Source organism: Giraffa tippelskirchi, chromosome 6, assembly GCF_054371585.1.
Source record: "Giraffa tippelskirchi isolate mGirTip1 chromosome 6, T2T-mGirTip1v1.2.pri, whole genome shotgun sequence".
NCBI lineage: Eukaryota > Metazoa > Chordata > Mammalia > Artiodactyla > Giraffidae > Giraffa > Giraffa tippelskirchi.
Genome location: NC_137280.1, coordinates 51816065 through 51836204, shown reverse-complemented (window position 1 = coordinate 51836204; position 20140 = coordinate 51816065). Strand labels below are relative to the sequence as shown.

The 20140-nt window shown below is 42.2% G+C and overlaps 1 protein-coding gene across 9 annotated transcripts in view; it reads right to left on the bottom strand.

Annotated features, from left to right (window-relative positions):
- CA8 (carbonic anhydrase 8 (inactive)) overlaps window positions 1–20140 on the bottom strand; it is an 85381-nt gene that overhangs the window by 17855 nt on the left and 47386 nt on the right. For 8 of the 9 annotated variants that reach the window (XR_014057795.1, XR_014057796.1, XM_081504342.1 and 5 more), the window contains 4 exons: window positions 15786–15881; window positions 10733–10795; window positions 9198–9246; window positions 8389–8501 (listed from right to left, as the gene is read on the bottom strand). Coding sequence is in view for 7 of the 9 variants with exons in the window: in XM_081504342.1 (XP_081360468.1) it covers window positions 8389–8501; window positions 9198–9246; window positions 10733–10795; window positions 15786–15881 (321 nt within the window). In the remaining 2 variants the exon portion in view is untranslated. The remainder of the gene's footprint in view (window positions 1–8388; window positions 8502–9197; window positions 9247–10732; window positions 10796–15785; window positions 15882–20140) is intronic. The other variant, XM_081504345.1, reaches the window with a different exon arrangement.

Here is a 20140-nt window from a genome sequence, read left to right as displayed (position 1 = left end):
AAAAGAGAAAATTAAACTTCAAAAAAGAGAAAAACTGTGTTCATTCTTCCAGAGCTAAGACATTAGACACAACCTCTACAAGAGGAAAGAAGACAACAGAAGTAGAGATACGAAGACTTCCAGATAAACCCAAACAACCATCAAAACCTGCTGGATCTGTTCATGCAAAAATGATATACACCCCTCTCAAATAGCTCTTATGGGGACATCTCTAGCGGTCCAGTGGTTAAAATTTGATGCTTCCAATGCAGAGGTCACTGGTTCTGTCTATGGTAGGGGAACTAAGATCCCCACCTGCTGCTTGTTGCGGCCAAAAATTAAAAAGATAAAAATAAAAAGGAGATAATCTGTAATACTTAAAAAAACAAAAACAAACTTCTATGTCTGTCGTAACATAATAAGAAAAAGTGAACAAACGAAGAAATCTTCTGAAATGCTTCCCGAGTATATCTCTATAATGAATCGTGGTGTTACTGTATGCTAACACTGATTATATGTTAAATATATTAGATGGAGGCTTTTTCATCAAAAAACTCCCTTTGCTGCTTGTTGAGTCCTCCCAAGAGCAAAACATGCCTCTGATTTTTCAAAAATTTAAGCCCATCTTCTTCCTGTGGCAACAGTGATTTTCAAGTTTATCTCCCTTCTCAGGCAGCCTCCCCAGATCCTGTGATTTCCAGTTATACACTATTGGTTGCCACAGTCCCAAGGGACCATTCCCATCAGCTGCACTGCAGTCTCCCTAACTGGCCAGGTTGTACCTCCTGAGAACTCATAGTCTGTCAGACACAACCCACTGGAAGTGTTTGAGCAACAAGCAAACACATGATGAGCTTTCACCAAGCTCACTGCCATCTAGCAGTTGATTTACCTTTGTCAAATCATCTGTTATTTTCTTTAAATGCCACATAAAATCACATGAGACATTCTTCATTCTTTACACAAAAGGAAAAACTGAGGTCAGACAGGTTAAGGAAGATTCCAGATAATCTGGGTCTGACAATTCCAAGGCCACATGCCCCCTTCCCAGTCCCACAGCCGCCTCTTCAGAAATTCTGGCCATCAGTAGACCCTATAGCCAGCATATATCCCAGGACATTGAGCAAATGTGACCTGAACAGCATCAATCGACCAAAACTTCACCATCTGTGAATCAGAGGCTTCTACCCACAAAGGTTCACAAAGCACTGCCACAGACTTAACCCAATCATGAGGGGGAAAATCCACAAGATATTAACTAATTCAGGGTTCTAATAAAAATCTAGAAATCCCCAGACTTTAGAAGACCCATGGAACTCCTGTAAAATTTCACCAGTGCATTCTCCTAAGAAGAGGTTCCCTGACTCCAGAAGAGTCGAATCTCATAAGATTCTAATTCAATCCACTCACATATGAATTGGAAATCAGAGCTGGGAAAAACTAAATGGCTTGCTAGATCAGAATCCAAGTTAGAGATTTGACTTCTTGGGCTTCTCTGCCTGCCAATGCGGGAGACATGGGTTCTATCCCTGGTCCAGGAAGATCCCACATGCCACAGAACAACTAATCCCGTGTGCCACAACTACCAAGCCTGTGTGCTAGAGCTCAGAAACCGCAACCACTGAAGCCAGCGCACCCGAGAGCCTGTGCTATGCAGCAAGAGAAGCCACCACAATGAGAAGCCCTTGCACCACAAAGAAGAGGAGCCCCTGCTTGCTGCAACTCGAGAAAAGCCTGCACAGCAAAGACCCAGCACAGCCATGAATAAATAAATAGAATAATAAAAAGGAAAGGAATTTGACTTCTCAAGTTCTATCTTCCTATGTCTTCAAATACTGTTTGATTTCCCTAAATGGGTTAACCCTGATCCTATTAGAATTTTCCTGTTTTTTAAAATAACATCTACATGCTGTTTTTATATAGAAGTGCCAGTCATATAAGCCATAAGCTGTTTAATCTATATAATGGTTTCTCACTAGACCTTCTCAGGGGTTTACAGGAGGGAATATGGCAGCACTCATATTGCTTGTTGTACCTGAAAAATGTCTAGAGCCAAGCCTTCATGAGAATTCCTTATAATTATTTGTGAGGTACATTTTTCTTAGCTTTCCCTAAGAGTGGAGTGAAAGGGAACCTTCTTAGTCAGAGGAGCCTATGATTTTTCAAAAGGAAGATGAAGGTCAAGGACACAGACTGCATCCAAAGGCTGGTTCTTGTCCAGTCTCTGCTACCCAAGACCCAAACAACCCAACCGCTCTGCCTTTTTAAGTTCAATTTCCACCTGTGAATAACAGAGATGATGATGATAACAGTATTTCAGGGTTGATATGAGGTAAATAAGATCATTCATGGAAACACTCAGCCTAGTTCCAAGCACACAGAGAATGTTCATAAATAACCACATGACTTCTGAAGTCCAACCTTCAGCATTTGGAGATGATTATTTAGCTACAATTTTGTATGCAAAAAAAGGAGACTAGAAATAATAAACCAACTGACTGAGAAAACAGAAGGTTCTCTTTCCTCCCATTCCCGCTGTGTGTGATCATATGTAACAGCTGCAACCAGAACCTATAAACCCAGGACGGGGTCACCAACAAGCACTGTGGACTCAAAGCTTGACTGTCTCAATGTATTTCAAGAAATACTCCATTTCTTATTGACTCTGAAGCTTATTGCAAAGCTGAGTTAACTTTATATTTACGTATTCTGAACTGAAGCTAAATCTTTCAAGCTCCAGGCCTCAGCCTGAAACACCTTCTGTGAAAACGACTCCTAGAAGAGAAGATCTGAGTCAACAGCCGGCCAGTCTCCAATCACCGCCTTCTCGGAGAGAACTGCTTCACAAGAAATGTTTTTCTCTGATCAGAGTGATGCTTTGAAGACTTCAAACATCAACAAAGATAGGGGAAAAAACACATCTCTCTGAAATGCCAATTTTTCTAAAGTAACCACCCCTCAGAACCCTTTAGTCACTTCAAATGGTTTCGAGTGCGCACTCTGTTACTGCACACCAAAACGAGACAGAGTGAGAAAGGAGCAGAATAATATTCCGAGATAAAAGTCTTCAGCTAAATTCAAATGTCAGGGCCATACAGGGGCCATCATTATCAACCAGTACGAGTTCATCGATTTTTAATGCTCCTCTACTTAAACATGGTATTTGTGTTCAGCCAATTTAAAAGAGAGAGATGGCGAGGAGAGAGATTTAACACTTGGGAGACACGTCCTCACCCGTGAAGGTAGAAAGCTGAGCAGCCACTGTTCCCTGAACTGGGTGGCCCGTGCATCGGTCTAAGACGTTCATTCCAACCTTCACTGACGTCTGACCTTGATGATTCACTCAAAGTTCAGCTTTAAAACTGCCTTCTTCATAAGGGCAGTTAATAGGCTAATTTCTAAGATGGGAAGTTTGGCACACATTACTTTTAGTAGTTCCTGGGTCCTATGCACATTTTGTAATAGACTTTTTTGATTTACATCTCATGTGTCATCATGTTAAAAGACACATCATGTTAAACTAACACATAAAAGTCTCATCTTATTTTCCTTTATCAGCAGGAAATTCATAATAATACACGAATTGCTATTGTTGTTTACTCGCTAAGTCATGTCCAACTCTTTGCAACCTCATGGACTATAGGCCACCAGGCTCCTCTGTCCATGGGATTCTCCAGGTAAGAATACTGGAATGGGTTGCCATTTCTTTCTCCAGAGGCTCTTCCCAACCCAGGGATCAAACCCATGTCTCCTGCATTGGCAGAAAAGTGACAATAGTTACAGATCACTTTTTTAAATGTTTTAAATTACACTTATCCAAATCCATCCAATTGTGTGGGTTTCCTCCCATAGCATCGAGTCTGCTAACCAGAACAACCCGAGAAAGTCAACCAACTAATCAGGGGCTCCCAGTCTCAGACACCAGGATTCTAGTGCTCAGGAAGATGTAAATGGTTCACGATGGGCTCAGCTGTCAGTACTACACTATAGGCACCGACTCCTCCTCCTGGACTAGCAGGCAGAGGATGAAACCCGGATCTCCTGCATTGGCAGGTAGATTCTTCAACATTGAGCCACCAGGGAAGCCCATAACACCCAGCTACTTAGTTACATATGTTACCCCTATAAGAGGACACACTATTTCTTCAATGCAAAATTTTGTTTCTCAATATAATCAACTTAGTAGCCATCTACCTCCCATTTGCTATTCCTTTTGTTATTTTCTATATCAGTCCTCTCTCTCTGCCTCTGTATCTATGTTTCTCTGCTCCTCTTCAAGTGCAACAAGGTGAGGCTCCTCAGTTCTTGGTTTTGATTCTAGAATCACACCTTTGCCCTTTAGTTCCTCTCATTTTTACTGCCGTCTCTGGACCTTTTTCTATTTTGGACTCTGCTTTCTCTGGAACTATATGAGCAGCAACAGTGAAACATTCAAATCAAGGACAGACTGATTCATTTTCTCCTAAGATTACAACTATTTTCCCTAAATCACTCTACATTGCAATTTAGTGTACATGTGAGTGTGTGTGTGTGTCCATTTCCGCACTCCTGCTCCCTGAACAGATGCTGCAATGGAGCTCTGCACTAACGGCACCTACAACTTCTTTTCTTGAAAAGCTAACTGGGAAGTTATCCATTTCCAAGAGCAGTTGAAATTATTCCTTCAAATACACATTCCTTTGGCTTTGGCTCCCTTTGAGGAAGACACAGCTTATTTCCCAATCATTGAGGACCACGACTTGGTGAGTTAGGGTTAGACTTTGTCACTGGCCTCACTCAAGGGAATGGTACAAAACAAGGTTCCCTTTGAAGCCTGCGAGACCAAAAGGCATGATGAGTTGTCTCTGGGTTGTTGCATAATTTGCTGGATGAGGTGGAAGTAAATCATCACATTACAGACTATTGGTTAACATCCCCAATACTGTGCTAGCGAGAGAATCCTTTGTGGAATTCTAAGTGGAATTGAAAATTTTCTATGGCTCAGCCAGGTTCATTCAAGCTGACTTTCAACAAATAGACATTTATTGTGGTTATAGAGGAAAACTTTATTTTTCCATTAAAGATTTGACCTATTTTTAGAAAATTGCCCCTAAACTGCTGAACAAATGTGACTGCAGACCCTGAGCTGCTTCTGCTTCCTCTGCCGGTCTGACCCCTCCCCTGTGACTAGCGCAGTTGAAACTCTTATCCTGGGTCCCTTTCAGCTCAATGCTCCACAGAAACACCTCACTTCAGTTAACGATTCAGTTAACTGGCAATGACAGTCCCTGTTCATGAATCTTTTCTTGCATGATGGCAACTCTGAAAAGAGATGATGGCTTTCTCAATGGCAAACTGGCTGGATGGGCTGGGGTGTGGACCTAGAGCAGCCAGAGCAGCATAAAGAAAGGGACAGTGGAGAAATGATCCTGGAGAACATAAGCCAAAGCTCAGCAACAGAGAAGCACCAAGATCCACCAGTGAACACACTGGGGCAAGAAACAAGAGTCAAGGGTGAAGACTTCCCTGGCTGTGGATAAGAATCTGCCTGCCAATGCAGGGGACATGGGTTTTATCCCTGGTCTGGGAAGATCCCACATGCCGAGAGGCAACTAAGTCCATGAACCACAACTACAGTGCCTCAACTCTAGAGCCTAAGAGCCGGAACTACTGAGCCCACATGCAGCAACTACTGAAACCCGTGCACCCTAGAGCCTGTGCTCTGCAACGAAAGATGCCATTGCAATGAGAAGCCCTTGCACCGCAACTAGAGGAAGCCCACGTATAGCAACAAAGACCCATCACAGACAAAAATAATAACATAAATAAATGAAATTAACTTTAAAAAAGAGTGAAGAGTGAGAACGGAGCAGTGGCCCCCCGGGCATGTGTTTATAAGGCGTAGTTACAGTAAGTTCCCTACATAGGAAAGAGTTCTGTTCCAAGAGCATGGTGCTAAGTCCAGTTTGTTTGTAAGTCCTACAAAGTTAGCCTAGGTACCCAACTAATACAACTGGCTATATAGTACTGCTCTGTAATAGATGTATAATACTTTTCATGGAAACAATACATACACAAACACAAAAAGGAAAACATTTTTAACCTTACAGTACAGTACTTTGAAAAGTACAGTAGCATAACACAACTGCTGGCGTACAGGGGCAGTTCGCATCTTGAAAGTTCACAACTTAAAGCTTTGTATGTAGGGGACTTACTGTATTTTCTGCCTGGATGAGCTGCACGCATCTCATTTAGATTCTCTGTAGCATTTGTCACTGTTCACCTCCCTTCTCCACAACTTGGAAATCCTCTCTCCTGTCCTGGATCCCAGGACATCACTCCCTCCTGGCTGTCCCCAAGGCCCATGGGCAAGCCCTTGACTCCCTGTCTCCTCCACCTGCACTGAGGTTTTGCATTCAGCTGGGCTATCTTGTCTCTTTCTCAACTTGAGCTGAACAGATCATCAAATCCATTTCTTTTTCCTGGACATGAAGCTAGAATTCACTTCTCACCTTCCCCTACAACCAGGTGTGGCCATGTGCTGAGTTCCAGCCAATAGAATGGAAGCATAAATGCTGTTCTCCATTTTTAAGTCTAGTCTTTAGAAAGCAGTCTCCCTTCAGATCCTCCACACACTTTCCCCTCCTGCTCACTATATGCCCGCACCTAAGAGAAGAGAGGTATTAAAGATGGCAAAGTGCCTTGCAACCCCTTTCCCTGAGTGGCTACACAGAGAAAAGCCTTGACTGTGAAGCAAAAATACATCTGTTGGATTTTATGAGTGTAAAAGAAATAAATTCTTACTGTGATCAGTCACTGAAAAATTTTTAAGATTTTTGTGATGTGGACCATTTTTAAAATCTTTATTGAATTTGTTACAATATTGCTTACATTTTATGTGGTTTTTTTTTTTTTTTTTTTTTTGGCCCTGAAACATGTGGGATCTTAGCTCTCCAACCAGGGAGAGAACCCACATCCCCTGCATTGGAAGGCGAAGTCCCGACCACTGGACCACCAGGGAAGTCTCCAGTTTTGGGGAGTTTTGGGGTATATCTGTTACAGCAGCTACCATCTTTGCTGTTAAATTCCATCTATATCTCATTAGTCCAAACCTCTATTTTTAACATTCAACTCAAATTTCTAATTTCTTCCCTTTCCTTTAATAGACTAACTCCTAATATTTTTCAGGAGTTGTTCCCTGGTCCTCCCAGTCTGAACTGGGTTTTGGTCCTATGTGTTTCCAGAGCTCCTTACTTATGACACAACATAGTTGCTTGCATGAACATCTGCCTCCCCAACTCCACAGTGAACTTTTTAAGAATAAAAACTGTTTTTTAATCTCTGAATCCTTTGTGTCTGGTTGGCACTCAGGAATAGCTTCTCATAAGAAAAAAAAAATGACTGAATAGATAAAGAAATTGGGATTTGTCATATTAAAAACAGAAAAGACCAAAGGTGGTGTGATCAAAGTTTCTAAAATAATGAAACAATGAAGATGCTGAATGGGTATCTTTTAAAATTAATCCTCAGAAAAAGAGAAATAAGAAGAAACTGTTCAAAGCTGAAAGAGGTGTTTTAAAGATTTAAGGACAAACAAAAGAAAGATTTTCTGAATAGTGAGTAAACTTGAACTTGTTATAAAATATAAGGGGTATAATAAAAGTTTGTAAGAATTTCTATAGGAAACTCAGCTTATTTGTTTAGCATATTGCCTAAGTCTTTTGAGATTAATCATTAATAACGTTATCTTCTTAGTGTTAACAAATGCTACAGTTAGTATCAAATATTATGATACTAAGAACATCAAAATCAATATTTAAACACATTGTAGTGACCTTGCACCCTGCCCCACCAGTAACATCCCAGTGACAGTTCACCTTGGTGCTTCACACACTGCATTAGCATCTAGAGCACCTATGCTGCACCCAAGGTGGGAGACAGCAAACCAAAAGTGGGCTAGAGAATAATCCAGAACTTTACAGGGCATTCTTTCTAGGTCCCCCACTCTCTCCATACAGAATTTTCCTGTACAAGCCAAGAAAGAGCTATTACAAAGCCCGAGTGTTACTTACAGAAATATCTGGTGTTCTCACCTCACCTCCAAGAACTTTCTCCTCTCCAATACCTGAGAAATCCCACATGAAGCAGTAACTAGACTAATGAACAGTTTGGGTATTTCCCTGACTTCTATTTACTCTATAAAAACTGACTTTTAAAGTACAGATGGTAAACGGAAGCTGGGTTTTGTTCATCCTTGACCTTTCAACTGCTTTCACTGGCTCTAGACATTTAACTTTATTTGAAGAGATGTGACTGATCTAATTGAGCGGAAAGGAGCAAGAACATGAAACAGATATTTCCCTTTTACAGAGAGAAAATTTACCCTTTAATGCAAAACTTCGTCCTGGACGGTTAAAGCCCTCCTCTCACCTGTAGCTGGGATATCGTCAGAGGGTATCGGAATAATATCCAGGTCACACCTTCGCTGCAGGGCGGGATGGTGAGAGAGCCTTCATAGACCCAGTAATCACGCAGCAGGGGGTCTGTGCCACCGCATGGACCAGTCAAGGAAAGGTGGGTTAATGAAAAATAATTTGGAAGAGTCCAACAATCATTTTCAAAATTACAAACTGTCCAGATAACACGTCTCAGACGGATGCCATTTTTAAACTGGAGCCTCACATATATATTTTTAAACTAATCATATGAAGAAACCAATCAATAGAGAACATGATGTATCCTCTATTATTTATAGTGATTTTGTATCAACGAATTCCTACACATATTTAAATATGGTTATATAAACTATATATATAAACACTTGATATACTATACTAGATATGTGTCTGTGTGTGTTTGCGCTCAATTGTGTCCAACTCGTTATGACCTCATGGACTGTACCCCACCAGGTTCCTCTGTCCACGGAATTCTCCAGGCAAGAATACTGGAGTGGGTTGCCATTCCCTTCTCCAGGGGCTCTTTCTGACTCAAGGGTCAAACCCTCATCTCCTGCACTGCAGGTGGATTCTTTACTGTCTGAGCCACCAGGGAAGCTCAGTGGTAAAATGTTTATTATCTCAAAAAGTTTAGAACAATATGAAACTGGTAACAACTACAAAGAATATTAATTATAAAGAAAGCTTACTAACTCGTAAGATACAATTGTGTATATTCTGAGAAAAACAATGCAGTCATAGCCACAGTTACAATTCACCCTATGCAACCAAATAAACGCTTACCTGGTAATAAAGTGTTAGGATTAAAGCAGGGTATTGTTTTGGACTTCCCCTGAAAAAAAGAAAATAATGTACCCCATGTTAACACAAAATTTTAGAATAAAAACATTTATATGCACTAAAAATCAAGGTTGAAGTCTTTTCTTTTTGGCCACACTTCACATGTGGGATCTTACTTCCCTGACCAGGGATCAAACCCATGCCCCTTGCAGTGGAAGCAAGGATCCTTAATCATTGAACCCACCAGGGAAAGCCCTGAAGTCTTTTCTGAATGCCAGACCCCATAGGTTTGTGGGTGTGTCAATCTGTCTTCTCACTGCAGTGACAGGGCTTGGTTCCAACAAGACGTTTCTGCTCTGAGTCTGTAACTATTTTTGCTGTGGCCACAGCTTAGGAATTTCCCTATAATTCCTGGTGTGAAACTTAAAATTGTCCGTCGAGTGTCTGTCTGCTCTTCGTCACTGCCCTTCCTGCTCCTGGCGAAGAGATGTGGGCCTTGACCCAGGGATTCTTTAGAAATGACTTTCCTCCTGAAACTCTGCTCTCAGTTCCTAACCTTCTTGGCAGCACAGTATGTACATGCTCAGTTGCTTAGTCAGGTTCAACTCTTTGCAACCCCATGGACTCCAGAATACTGGGGTGGGTCGCCAAATCCTTCTCCAGATTTTCCTGAACCAGGATCGAACCTGGGTTTCCTGTGTCTCCTGTATTGCAGGAGGACTCTCTACCTGCTGAGCCACTGGGGCAAATCAACCTAAGTCACCTTCCCTGGGACGTATCATTTTATGACTTATGTGAGCTTGTGTTGCTTTTCTTTTCACATAAATACTCCGAAGTGTGGTTGCCACAATTTTTATTTCTTTCATTTATACTACCTTCCTATATCCAGAGGGCAGAAAGGGGTACTGAGGAGGCCTGGGTTGCTCAAATCCTACACAATCCCCCTAAAAAGTCCTGTCTTCAAGCCTGGCCCTTGGCTGCCTCCTGGGAGATGGTCTCTGAGTCCTTGGAATAAGCCGCCTGATAAGAGTGGCTCTGTGAGCCTGAGGCCTTGGGCAGGCTGTACCAGTTGGACCAGATAAGTTTATCCCAACAAAGTAATTTATGGTGGAAGCCTGGTTTTGCTCAGGTTGGGGGTGGGAGGGCTGGAGTCAGCATAGCTGAGGTCAGTCCTTCAGGCACTGCCCAGGCGTAACCGACCCCCAGTAGAATCCCTGGACACCAAGGCTCAGGTAAACTTCCCTGGCTGGCAGCGCTTCACAAGTGCTGTGACATCACTGCTGGGAGAATCAGGTGTGCCCCTAGGCAACTCCACTGGGAGGGGACGTCTGAGAGCTTGTACCTGGTTTCTCCAGGACTGCGCTCCATCCACCTTTTCACTGTGCTGACTTTTGATCTGTATCCTTCCACTGGAATAAACCACAACCAGGAGACTAACAGCTTGTCTGAGTCCTTTTAGGGAATCTCCAAGCTTGAGAATAGACATGGAAAGCTCTTACATAACCAGTATTTTTATTTTCTTTTAGAGAATGACTTACCTTATACTGAATATCCTGGAGGATTTCAGTCACAGCCTTCAGGCCCACGTGCTCTTTTCCGATCTGCAATGTATAAAGTATAAACCATAGCTACTAAGCATTTAAATACGTAAATAAAGTAACCAACCGAAGTGAAGTTCAAGTTCACCTGAAAGTCCTTCTTGGGAATACAAGACTTACTTCTTAATAAATAGGTCAACATCTACTAAAGGCAATTAAGTACAAGAAAGTATTAGATATGTTCCCGGGCATTTTCAAGAATCTATTCTAAATTTACCTTGCTAGGTATAGATTTTACCCACTGTGCTACATATTTATATATTTATAAACATACTTATGTTTATATATATATATATATCAAATCACATAACACTGTAATATAAAAGTTTCAAGGATATTTCTGAATTAGAATTATTCACACATGCCCAAAGCCTTCTATTTTTACTTTTAGCATTTCTAGATCATTACTATAAAGATTGTATTCATATTGAAAAATTATCAACTCCAAAAAATAAGTATGTGATTTCATATGTTAAAGTCACTGAAATTGAGACACTTATTGATTATCATTGGACATAACCCTATAATCACCTATTTATTCTTGAATAAATAAGAATAAGCTGTTTGTAGCTTTCTATTTTAAAGCATTCTATATCATTACATATTTTCAGTGCATAAAATGTCCCAAGGAATTTGAGACTTTACAAAGAATATGATGTGAAGTATTCTTGACTCTAACTTTAGAAATTATAAGTGTAATCTCATTTCTACTTTTCAGTCAAGTTTCAACAGTTTCCATCCATGCTAATGGAAGGCAGTCACAACAGAGACCATTTATAACCTCAGATAAACAATCCTTGTTATGGTTTGCTTTTTCTTTTGCACATAAATTTTTGGAGAATGATCCACAAGGACCTACAATAGCTGTCACCATGTTCACATGCCCTGTTTCTCTCCATTGTGAACCAACTGGGAAAAACACTAGGTCAAAGGGGATCAAAGGAAGGAGGTACGACAGGAAACTTATACAACCTAAGACAAGCCAATCGGTTCCAAATAATCAAGATTATATTTTCCAAGTGTTTGCAATTCCTAAGATAGGCTCTAGAAATAGAAAATGAATTCTCTTAAGTTAATAAGTGTGTGTGTGTGTGTGTGTGTGTGTATCTTAGGCAAAATGTACTCCTTGGTGTCAAAGCGTGGACCTGTAGGCAGATGCCTGCACCCCACCTTCAGGGAAAAACAGACTCCTTTGTTGTATTGGTGGCTCAGACAGTAAAGAATCTGCCTGCATTGTGGGAGACCCAGGTTCAATCCCTGGATCAGGAAGATCCCCTAGAGAAGGAAATGCCTGCCCACTCCAGTATTCTTGCCTGGAAAATTCCATGGACAAAGAAGCCTGGCAGGCTACAGTCCATGTTGCAAGGAGTCAGACATGACTGAGCAACTAACACCTTCATTTTCTGTTGTACTGGTTTAAGCAGAATGTAGTATTTGGATGCTTACACCCACAAGTGGGCTCTGTCGTCACTTCGTGTGTCTCTGATCAGAGCATAATTCTTTGAACAGCCCACATCTGAACACTGTGAAGCCACACAGTTTAGTGGCCCAGGAACAAGGTCACTTGCGTTGGATGCTGGGTTCTGACCTTGACTCACTTTTCAGTCTTGAGCAAGTTTACCTAACCTCTCTGTCCTTCAGCTTTCTCCTCTATACAGCAGGATAAAAGTGATGGAGTTGAAAATAAGACTCAGTCAAACAAAAACCTTAGAATAGGGCACGATGCATCGAAACTCAGTGATTATTACCCAGATCACTCTTATTCAGAATGCTACACAGCCTCAAATACAGCGCTTAATAACTATTACTGCCTCTTTAAGGTTCTATACTTTGTGGACATAACTATTTATTTTGCAATAAACTCCAGCTAGCTATGACTCCATCTTGTTCCTTCCTTTCTTTGTCAAAGTCCTGTCTGAACAGGTTACAGCCACCAAAAAGAAAACATAGATGATGCTCTGCACAGTCCAGTCCCTAAAATCCTACAACAGTGTGGGTGACAACACAACCTGGGGCCAAGAGTCCACCCACAACTAGGCAACTTCTGGCCTCTGCCCTTCGCCATCTTTCACCACTGCCCAGAATGCCAGCCCGCCGGTCAGTTTCCTCTCCGAAAACCTCAGCCCTGCAAAGCCCTGAATTTTTCAACTTCTATGGCTAATCCCCTCACTTCCCACCACACCCTCTGGAATGGGACGATGCCACATCCTTAACAAGCTCCCTGCCACCTGCTGGTCCCTGTGAACCCCTTGGATCTGCCCAAGGTCTTTACTCCAAGCCTTTTGAGTGGACACTGTACAGCCTCCCTCAAAGATGAGATTAAGAGCTCTGGTCAGTGCCTGGCTGTTACCTTCTGATGGGTCTTCTGTTCTGCAAGCCCAAGGCCAGCCCCCTCTGAGTGGACTGCCCTCCTCCCATGCTATCCTGCTCCACTATCACTCACTGATCCATTGGTCACAACCAATGATCATCCCCTCCTGCAGTCGCCGGAGGACTTCAGCATCCCTGGGTGTGACCTATGCCCTCCCCGACCTCTCTCTTGACTCCTCAGTCCATGTCCCTCAGCTCCACCGCACCTCTGTCAACCAATCCTCTCTCCTCTCTTCTCTTTCTTCCTATTCACTGATCACAAGGAGTCAAGCCCTGGGGTCCCTCTTGGCTCTATCTCTTTCCTTTCCTGCCTACCCTGAAAGACATCTCTCCATCCTCTAGTCCCTCTGCCCTCCTAAATCAACTACTCTGCAACCCATCGATGCAACAGTTAATTTGCTAGAATTCTCTTCTCCTCACGGTGGATGGAGAGACTAGCCCACTATCTGCTGTCCTAGACTGTCTTTGATGTCCAACCTCGAGTGGGTCTCCCACCCTGACAGTCAAGTCTGTTGTCATTCACCTCCTGAGCTATTTCAAAACTCAATCCCACACCCACATTTCCTTTGCTCTATAAATAATTTTGCTGTGCATGTCTGGGAGATAATACAGGTCATCAGGCATGAACTCCCTTAATTTCCTGTCTTTCTTCACCTAAAAGTGCTTGCTGTTGGTGCCCACCCTTTCCTCCTCACCCTCGGTTTTGGAGAAAGGGTGAGGCCCCTCCTGTCTGGGGTCAGTGCATCCACATAAACGCTCATCCGACACCCCCCACTTCCTCTGGGGCCCTTCTACATCAATCATCTCCTTTCCTGCAGCATTTTCAAACTATATCTGCACTAGCTTTTTTTAATATATATAATTATTTATTTGGCTACACTGGGTCTTAATTGGGATAGGAAGGATCTTCGATCTTCACTGTGGCATGAGGGATCTTTTTTCTTTTTTTTTTTTTTGTTTGTTTTTGGGAAGCAAACCCTTAATTGCAGCGTGTGGTATCTAGTTGCTCAACCTGGGATCAAACTCGGGCCCCTGCACTGGGAGTGCAGAGTCTTAGTCACTGGACCACCAGGGAAGTCCTGCGCTAGCTCTTTTTGCTCAGAATAAAAACACAGGCCCATCTCGGATCTCAAAATGAAACAAACTGAACCTCGCTGTGCACATCATCGCTGGTTATCACCCCTTCTGTCTTTGAGTCAAGTTTCTTGAAAGGGAAACCTATCCTCACTGCCTGGACACCCTCGTCTCCGCTTTCCCAGCCTCTGACCTAAGTGCGAGGCCCCAGCTGTGGTCCTTTCCTCTCTGCCTCGGCTGACACTCGGGATCAGCCCTTCTTTCCTCCGTGCTCATCTGTGCTCAGTTTCTGTGATATTGCTCTTTCCTAAGAAAGGCATCGTCACACGGATAATCTGGATCTTCCTTCACGTCCTGCATTGGCAGGAGGATTCTTTACCACTGAGCAACCTGGGAACCCCCTCCAGGGTCTCTTTCAGCTCTAAATCTTTTATTGCATCAAGAAGATGATACAACAAAGTTTAAAAGAGTTACCTGAAAAACTGAATTAAAATCTTACCTTTGAAACTCTATGGTCCAATTTGTACATTTGACTGTATGTGTGCTAGTGGCTCAGTTGTGTCTGACTTGCGACCCCATGGACTGTAGCCCACCAGGCTCCTCTGTGCATGGGATTCTCCAGGCAAGAATACTGGAGTGGGTTGTCATTTCCTCCTCCAGGGGTATATTTCACTCAATGCATATAATGTTCTTTGCCCACCAAAGAGTTCATATCTAAACTTTATATCCACAAGGTCTTTGCCAGTCTTATTTCATCAGTGTTTTTCTACAAGGCTCTTCCAACCATCTTAGAAGAAAAATTACTCATAACAAATAGCTAAAGGAACCTACTGCATGATTATATTATTGACTTTTCTTTGATTTTGCAGTGAGGCAGGGTCCAAAAACATTTCCTGAAATTCTTTTTCATTAATAAAATGAACTCTGCCTTTAGGAAACATTTTCTAATTCATTTCTCCAAAGAATCTGAATGCCACTCTGAAGAAAATTTCTGATAACACAGTGAACCATTTTCTACCAGTGAATATGGCTGAACTTGATCCACAGAGACCACATTTTCTTTTTTTTTTTTAATTTCTTATTTTTGGCTGTGCTGGGTCTTTGTTGCTACACACAAGATTTCTCTAGCTGCTCTGAGTGGGGACTACCCTCCAGTTGTGGTCCCAGGCCTCTCATTGTCATGGCTTCTCTTATAGAGCACAGGCTATAAGGCCCTGAGGCTTCAGTAGTTGCAGCACATGGGCTCAATAGTTGCTGTTCCCAGGCCCAAGAGCACAGGTTCAACAGTTGTGGCACATGGGCTTAGATGGTCCAAGGCATATGTGATCTTCCAGGACCAGGAATTGACCTGTGTCTCCCGCAATGGGAAGCAGATGCTTTACCACTGAGCTGCCAGGGAAGCCCCAAGTTTTCTAAACTATTTTTAAATTATCAACGTTCTCTGTATAAGCACTTACTGTCCCTTCTAAGTAGTAAAACTGAGAGAGAACAAAAATCTTCTGCAAAATGAATTAGAACAATGTAATAATCTTAGCAGGAAACCGTTTACCTGGACAAACAAAGCGATGATAGCAATTCCATGGGGCTTCCCCACAGCCTCATCAATACTGCCAAACAAGGTGGAGTTCCAGTGGATCAGGTGGAGCTGGATGAGCAATGACAGACAGGCAACCTCATTACTAAAGGTACTTCTGTTCAGGAAAACAAAGATGTATCAACTTCTCCTTGACCCTATCCACATGGTATGGTATGCAACAAGAGTATCACAGATAGACACAAAGAGATGACTGGTTGAATTCAGGCTCTCTGTGTGAATTCCTTCCTTCTTATTTCTCAACAAAAGCAGGGCTCAGTGCCTCTCAAGTTCTGCTTCTGTCCTGATTCCCTCTGGCTCTCACTGAAATGAAACTCCAGGTCTAGTCACACACATGAGAACTCATTGAAAGGATTAGTACCTATATACTTCAGTACTGTGTCACCCACCATCTCCATCAAGAATGACACTAAGCCAGTCTCACATTCTGTAAATTAGTTCAACTTTCTAAGAATATGTAGAGATAGCATCCTATGAAAAGCACTGCATCTTTTTTAAAGCATGGTAAAGAAATGAATGCCAATGTGGAGCTCTTTTTTAAAAAGGCCATTTCCTGCACTGCAGATAAAATTTTATCTGTGAAAGAATGACAAACAATGCTTAGAGGACTCTCTCACCCTTAGTCCTATAGAGCTCTGTGGTTTTCAAGTTTATCTAGAATACACACTTGCTTCTACAGTGCTGATAAAACACTTGCACGAAGCCAAACTCAATTCCCTGGTTAAAATCAAATGGCCGCTGAGGTTCTCAGTATAACAGTAGTTAGGTAAACCTTCTGCCGAGAATACTAATCATCGCTTTACATTTTAATCAAGTTATAATTACTTACCTCCTGGAAACAATGCCTCATTTAAGAATTAATCCAAAAAGACATACTAAAATTCAAACATCTTGTCCTTTTAACATCCATATTAAAATATGAAGGAAAATTATCAAGGAAGATTGCTGTAAGTTTGAAGCTTCTCTTGCCGAGTTTTCCCAGCTAGAATTCAAAATTATAAAGCTGACCACTAGAGGGAAGTAATGAGGCCCTCTGTCTATAATATTATAGAAATAATAACCCAGGACAAGACTCTCGGGAGTTTCTTGGACTGCAAAATCAAACCAGTCAATCTTAAAGTCCTAAAGGACTTCTTCAGGAAGTCCTTCCTGAATATTCATTGGAATGACTGATGCTGAAGGTGGAGCTCCAATATTTTGTCCACTTGATGTGAAGAGTCCACTCATTGGAAAAGACCCTGATGTTGGTAAAGACTGAAGGCAACAGGAGAAGGTGGTGGCAGAGGATGAGATGGTTAGATCGCATCAAGGACTCAATGGACATGAATGAGCAAACTCCAGGAGATAATGGAGGACAGAGGAGAAAGATGTGTTGCAGTCCATGGGGTCGAAAATAGTCAGACACGATTTGGTGACTGAACAACAACAAAACAACAACCCAAGACAGGTCAGGCTATGAGAAGCTCTCATGAACTTGGGTGTTGTTATTCAGTCGCTCAGTCATGTCTGACTCTCTACAACCCATGGACTGCAGCACACCAGGCTTCCCTGTCCTTTACCATCTCCCAGAGCTTGCTCAAACTCATGTCCGTCGAGTCTGTGATGCCATCCAACCAACTCATCCTCTGTTGTCCCCTTCTTCTCCCACTTTCAATCTTCCCCAGCATCAGGGTTTTTCATAATGAGTCAGCTCCTCACAACAGGTGGCTAGCTTCAGCTTCAGCATCAGTCCTTTCAATGAACACTCAGGACTGATCTCCTTTAGGATGGACTGATTGGATCTCCTTGCAGTCCAAGGGACTCTCAAGAGTCTTTTCCAACACCAGCTCAAAAGCATCAATTCTTCAGCACTCAACCTTCTTTATGGTCCAACGCTCACACCCATACATGACTACTGGAAAAACCATAGCTTTGACTAGATGGACCTTTGTCGGCAAAGTAATGTCTCTGCTTTTTAATATGCTGTCTAGGTTGGTCATAACTTTTCTTCCAAGGAGCAAGTGTCTTTTAATTTCATGGCTGCAGTCACCATCTGCAGTGATTTTGGAGCCCAAGAAAATAAAGTCTGTCACCATTTCCACTGTTTCCCTATCTATTTGCCATGAAGTGATGGGACCGGATGCCATGATCTGGGTTTTTTGAATGCTGAGTTTTAAGCCAGCTTTTTCACTCTCCTCTTTAACCTTCATCAGGAGGCTCTTTAGTTCTTCTTCACTTTTTGCCATAAGGGTGGTGTCATCTGCATATCTGAGGTTATTGATATTTCTCCTGGCAATCTTGATTCCAGCGTGTGCTTCATCCAGCCTGGCATTTTGCATGATGTACTCTGTATGCTGCTGCTAAGTCGCTTCAGTTGTGTCCGACTCTGTGTGACCCCATAGACACCAGCCCACCAGGCTCCCCCATCCATGAGATTCTCCAGGCAAGAACACTGGAGTGGGTTGCCATTTCCTTCTCCAATGCATAAAAGTGAAAAGTGAAAGTGAAGTCGCCCAGTCGTGTCCGACTCTTAGCGACCCTATGGACTGCAGCCTACCAGGCTCCTCTGTCCATGGGATGTTACAGGCAAAAGTACTGGAGTGGGGTGCCATTGCCTTCTTCGGTACTCTGCATAGAAGTTAAATAAGTAGGGTGACAATATACAGTCTTGACATACTTCTTTTCCTGTTTGGAACCAGCCTTTTGATCCATGTCCGGTTCTAACTGTTGCTTCTTGACTTGCATACAGGTTTCTCAGGAGGCAAGTGAGATGGTCTGGTATTCCCATCACTTTAAGAATTTTCCACAGTCTGTTGTGATCCACATAGTCAAAGGCTTTAGCGCAGTCAATGAAGCAAGTAGATGTTTTTTCTGGAATTCTCTTGCTTTTTCTATGATCCAATGGATGTTGGCAATTTGATCTCTGGTTCCTCTGCCTTTTCTAAATCCAGCTTGAACATTTGGAAATTCTTGGCTCACGTACTATTGAAGCCTAGCTTGAAGAATTTTGAGCATTACTTTGCTAGCATGTGAGATGAGTGCAACTTAATGGTAGTTTGAACATTCTTTGGCATTGCCTTTCTTTGGGATTGGAATGAAAACACCTTTTCCAGTCCTGTGGCCACTGCTGAGTTTTTCAAATTTGCTGGCATATTGAGTGAAGCACTTTAACAGCATCCTCTTTTAGGATTTGAAATAGCTCAACTGGAATTCCATCACCTCCACTAGTTTTGTTCATAGTGATGCTTCCTAGGGCCCACTTGACTTTGCACTCCAGGATGTCTGGCTCTAGGTGAGTTATCACACAGTTGTGGTTATCTGGGTCATTAAGATCTTTTTTGTATAGTTCTTCTGTGTATTCTTGCCACCTCTTCTTAATATCTTCTGCTTCTGTTAGGTCCATACTGTTTCTAGCCTTTATTGAGCCCATCTTTGCATGAAATGTTCCCTTGGTATCTCTAATTTTCTTGAAGAGATGTCTAGTCTTTCTCATTCTATTGTTTTCCTCTATTTCTTTGCACTGAACTTGGACTGCCCAGTAAATGTAACTGTCCAGGCACTGCCTTTAAGAAAGCAATGTTCTATAACTCTTCAATTAATAATGAAAAACAGACCAACTTAATCTTTCCATTTCTGGCTGCAACAGTAGCTTTGGCATCCCAGTGGTACAGATAAGTGTACAGTGGAACAGATAAGAACTGTTTGCCGTAATTAAAATCAACAAGAAAAAAAGGTCAAGGTTGAAATCTATCTTGATTTCACAAATTACAAAGTTCAAATAAATGGTTTTCTTACTTCTCATAGCAACAGTAAGGAGTATTTTTTTTCTGAAACAAACCAAAAATGCATGTTTTGAGGTTGGCTACTTTCAGTTTTTTTTGTTTTCATTTTTGTTTCTTTGCCACTCCTCCTAATTCAGTAACATCCCATCACTCACACCTGTTCTTCCAAAACTACTTCACATGTTTTTGTGTTTAAAAAATGCAGAGTCCCCACTCCTTGCGTGAGTGCTGCTCACGGTGATTTTGTCTCACACAGTATGGTGTGGGATACCACACAGTGGAGAAACATGGCCATTGCCACTTGGGCCAGGTGACCAGACCAACATGAGCCGTCATCAGACATGCTGATACAGGCACCCTGGAAATGTGATGATGAACACGACATTTTACCTCTATGCTCTTCCTTCCAGTAAACCATAACCCCAGTGTAACCATGAAGAAAACATCGGACAAATCTTAACAGAGGGATATTTCTACAAAATACCTGACCAGTACGTCTCAAAACTGTCAAGGTCATCAAAGACAAAGAAAGCCTGAGAAAATGTCACA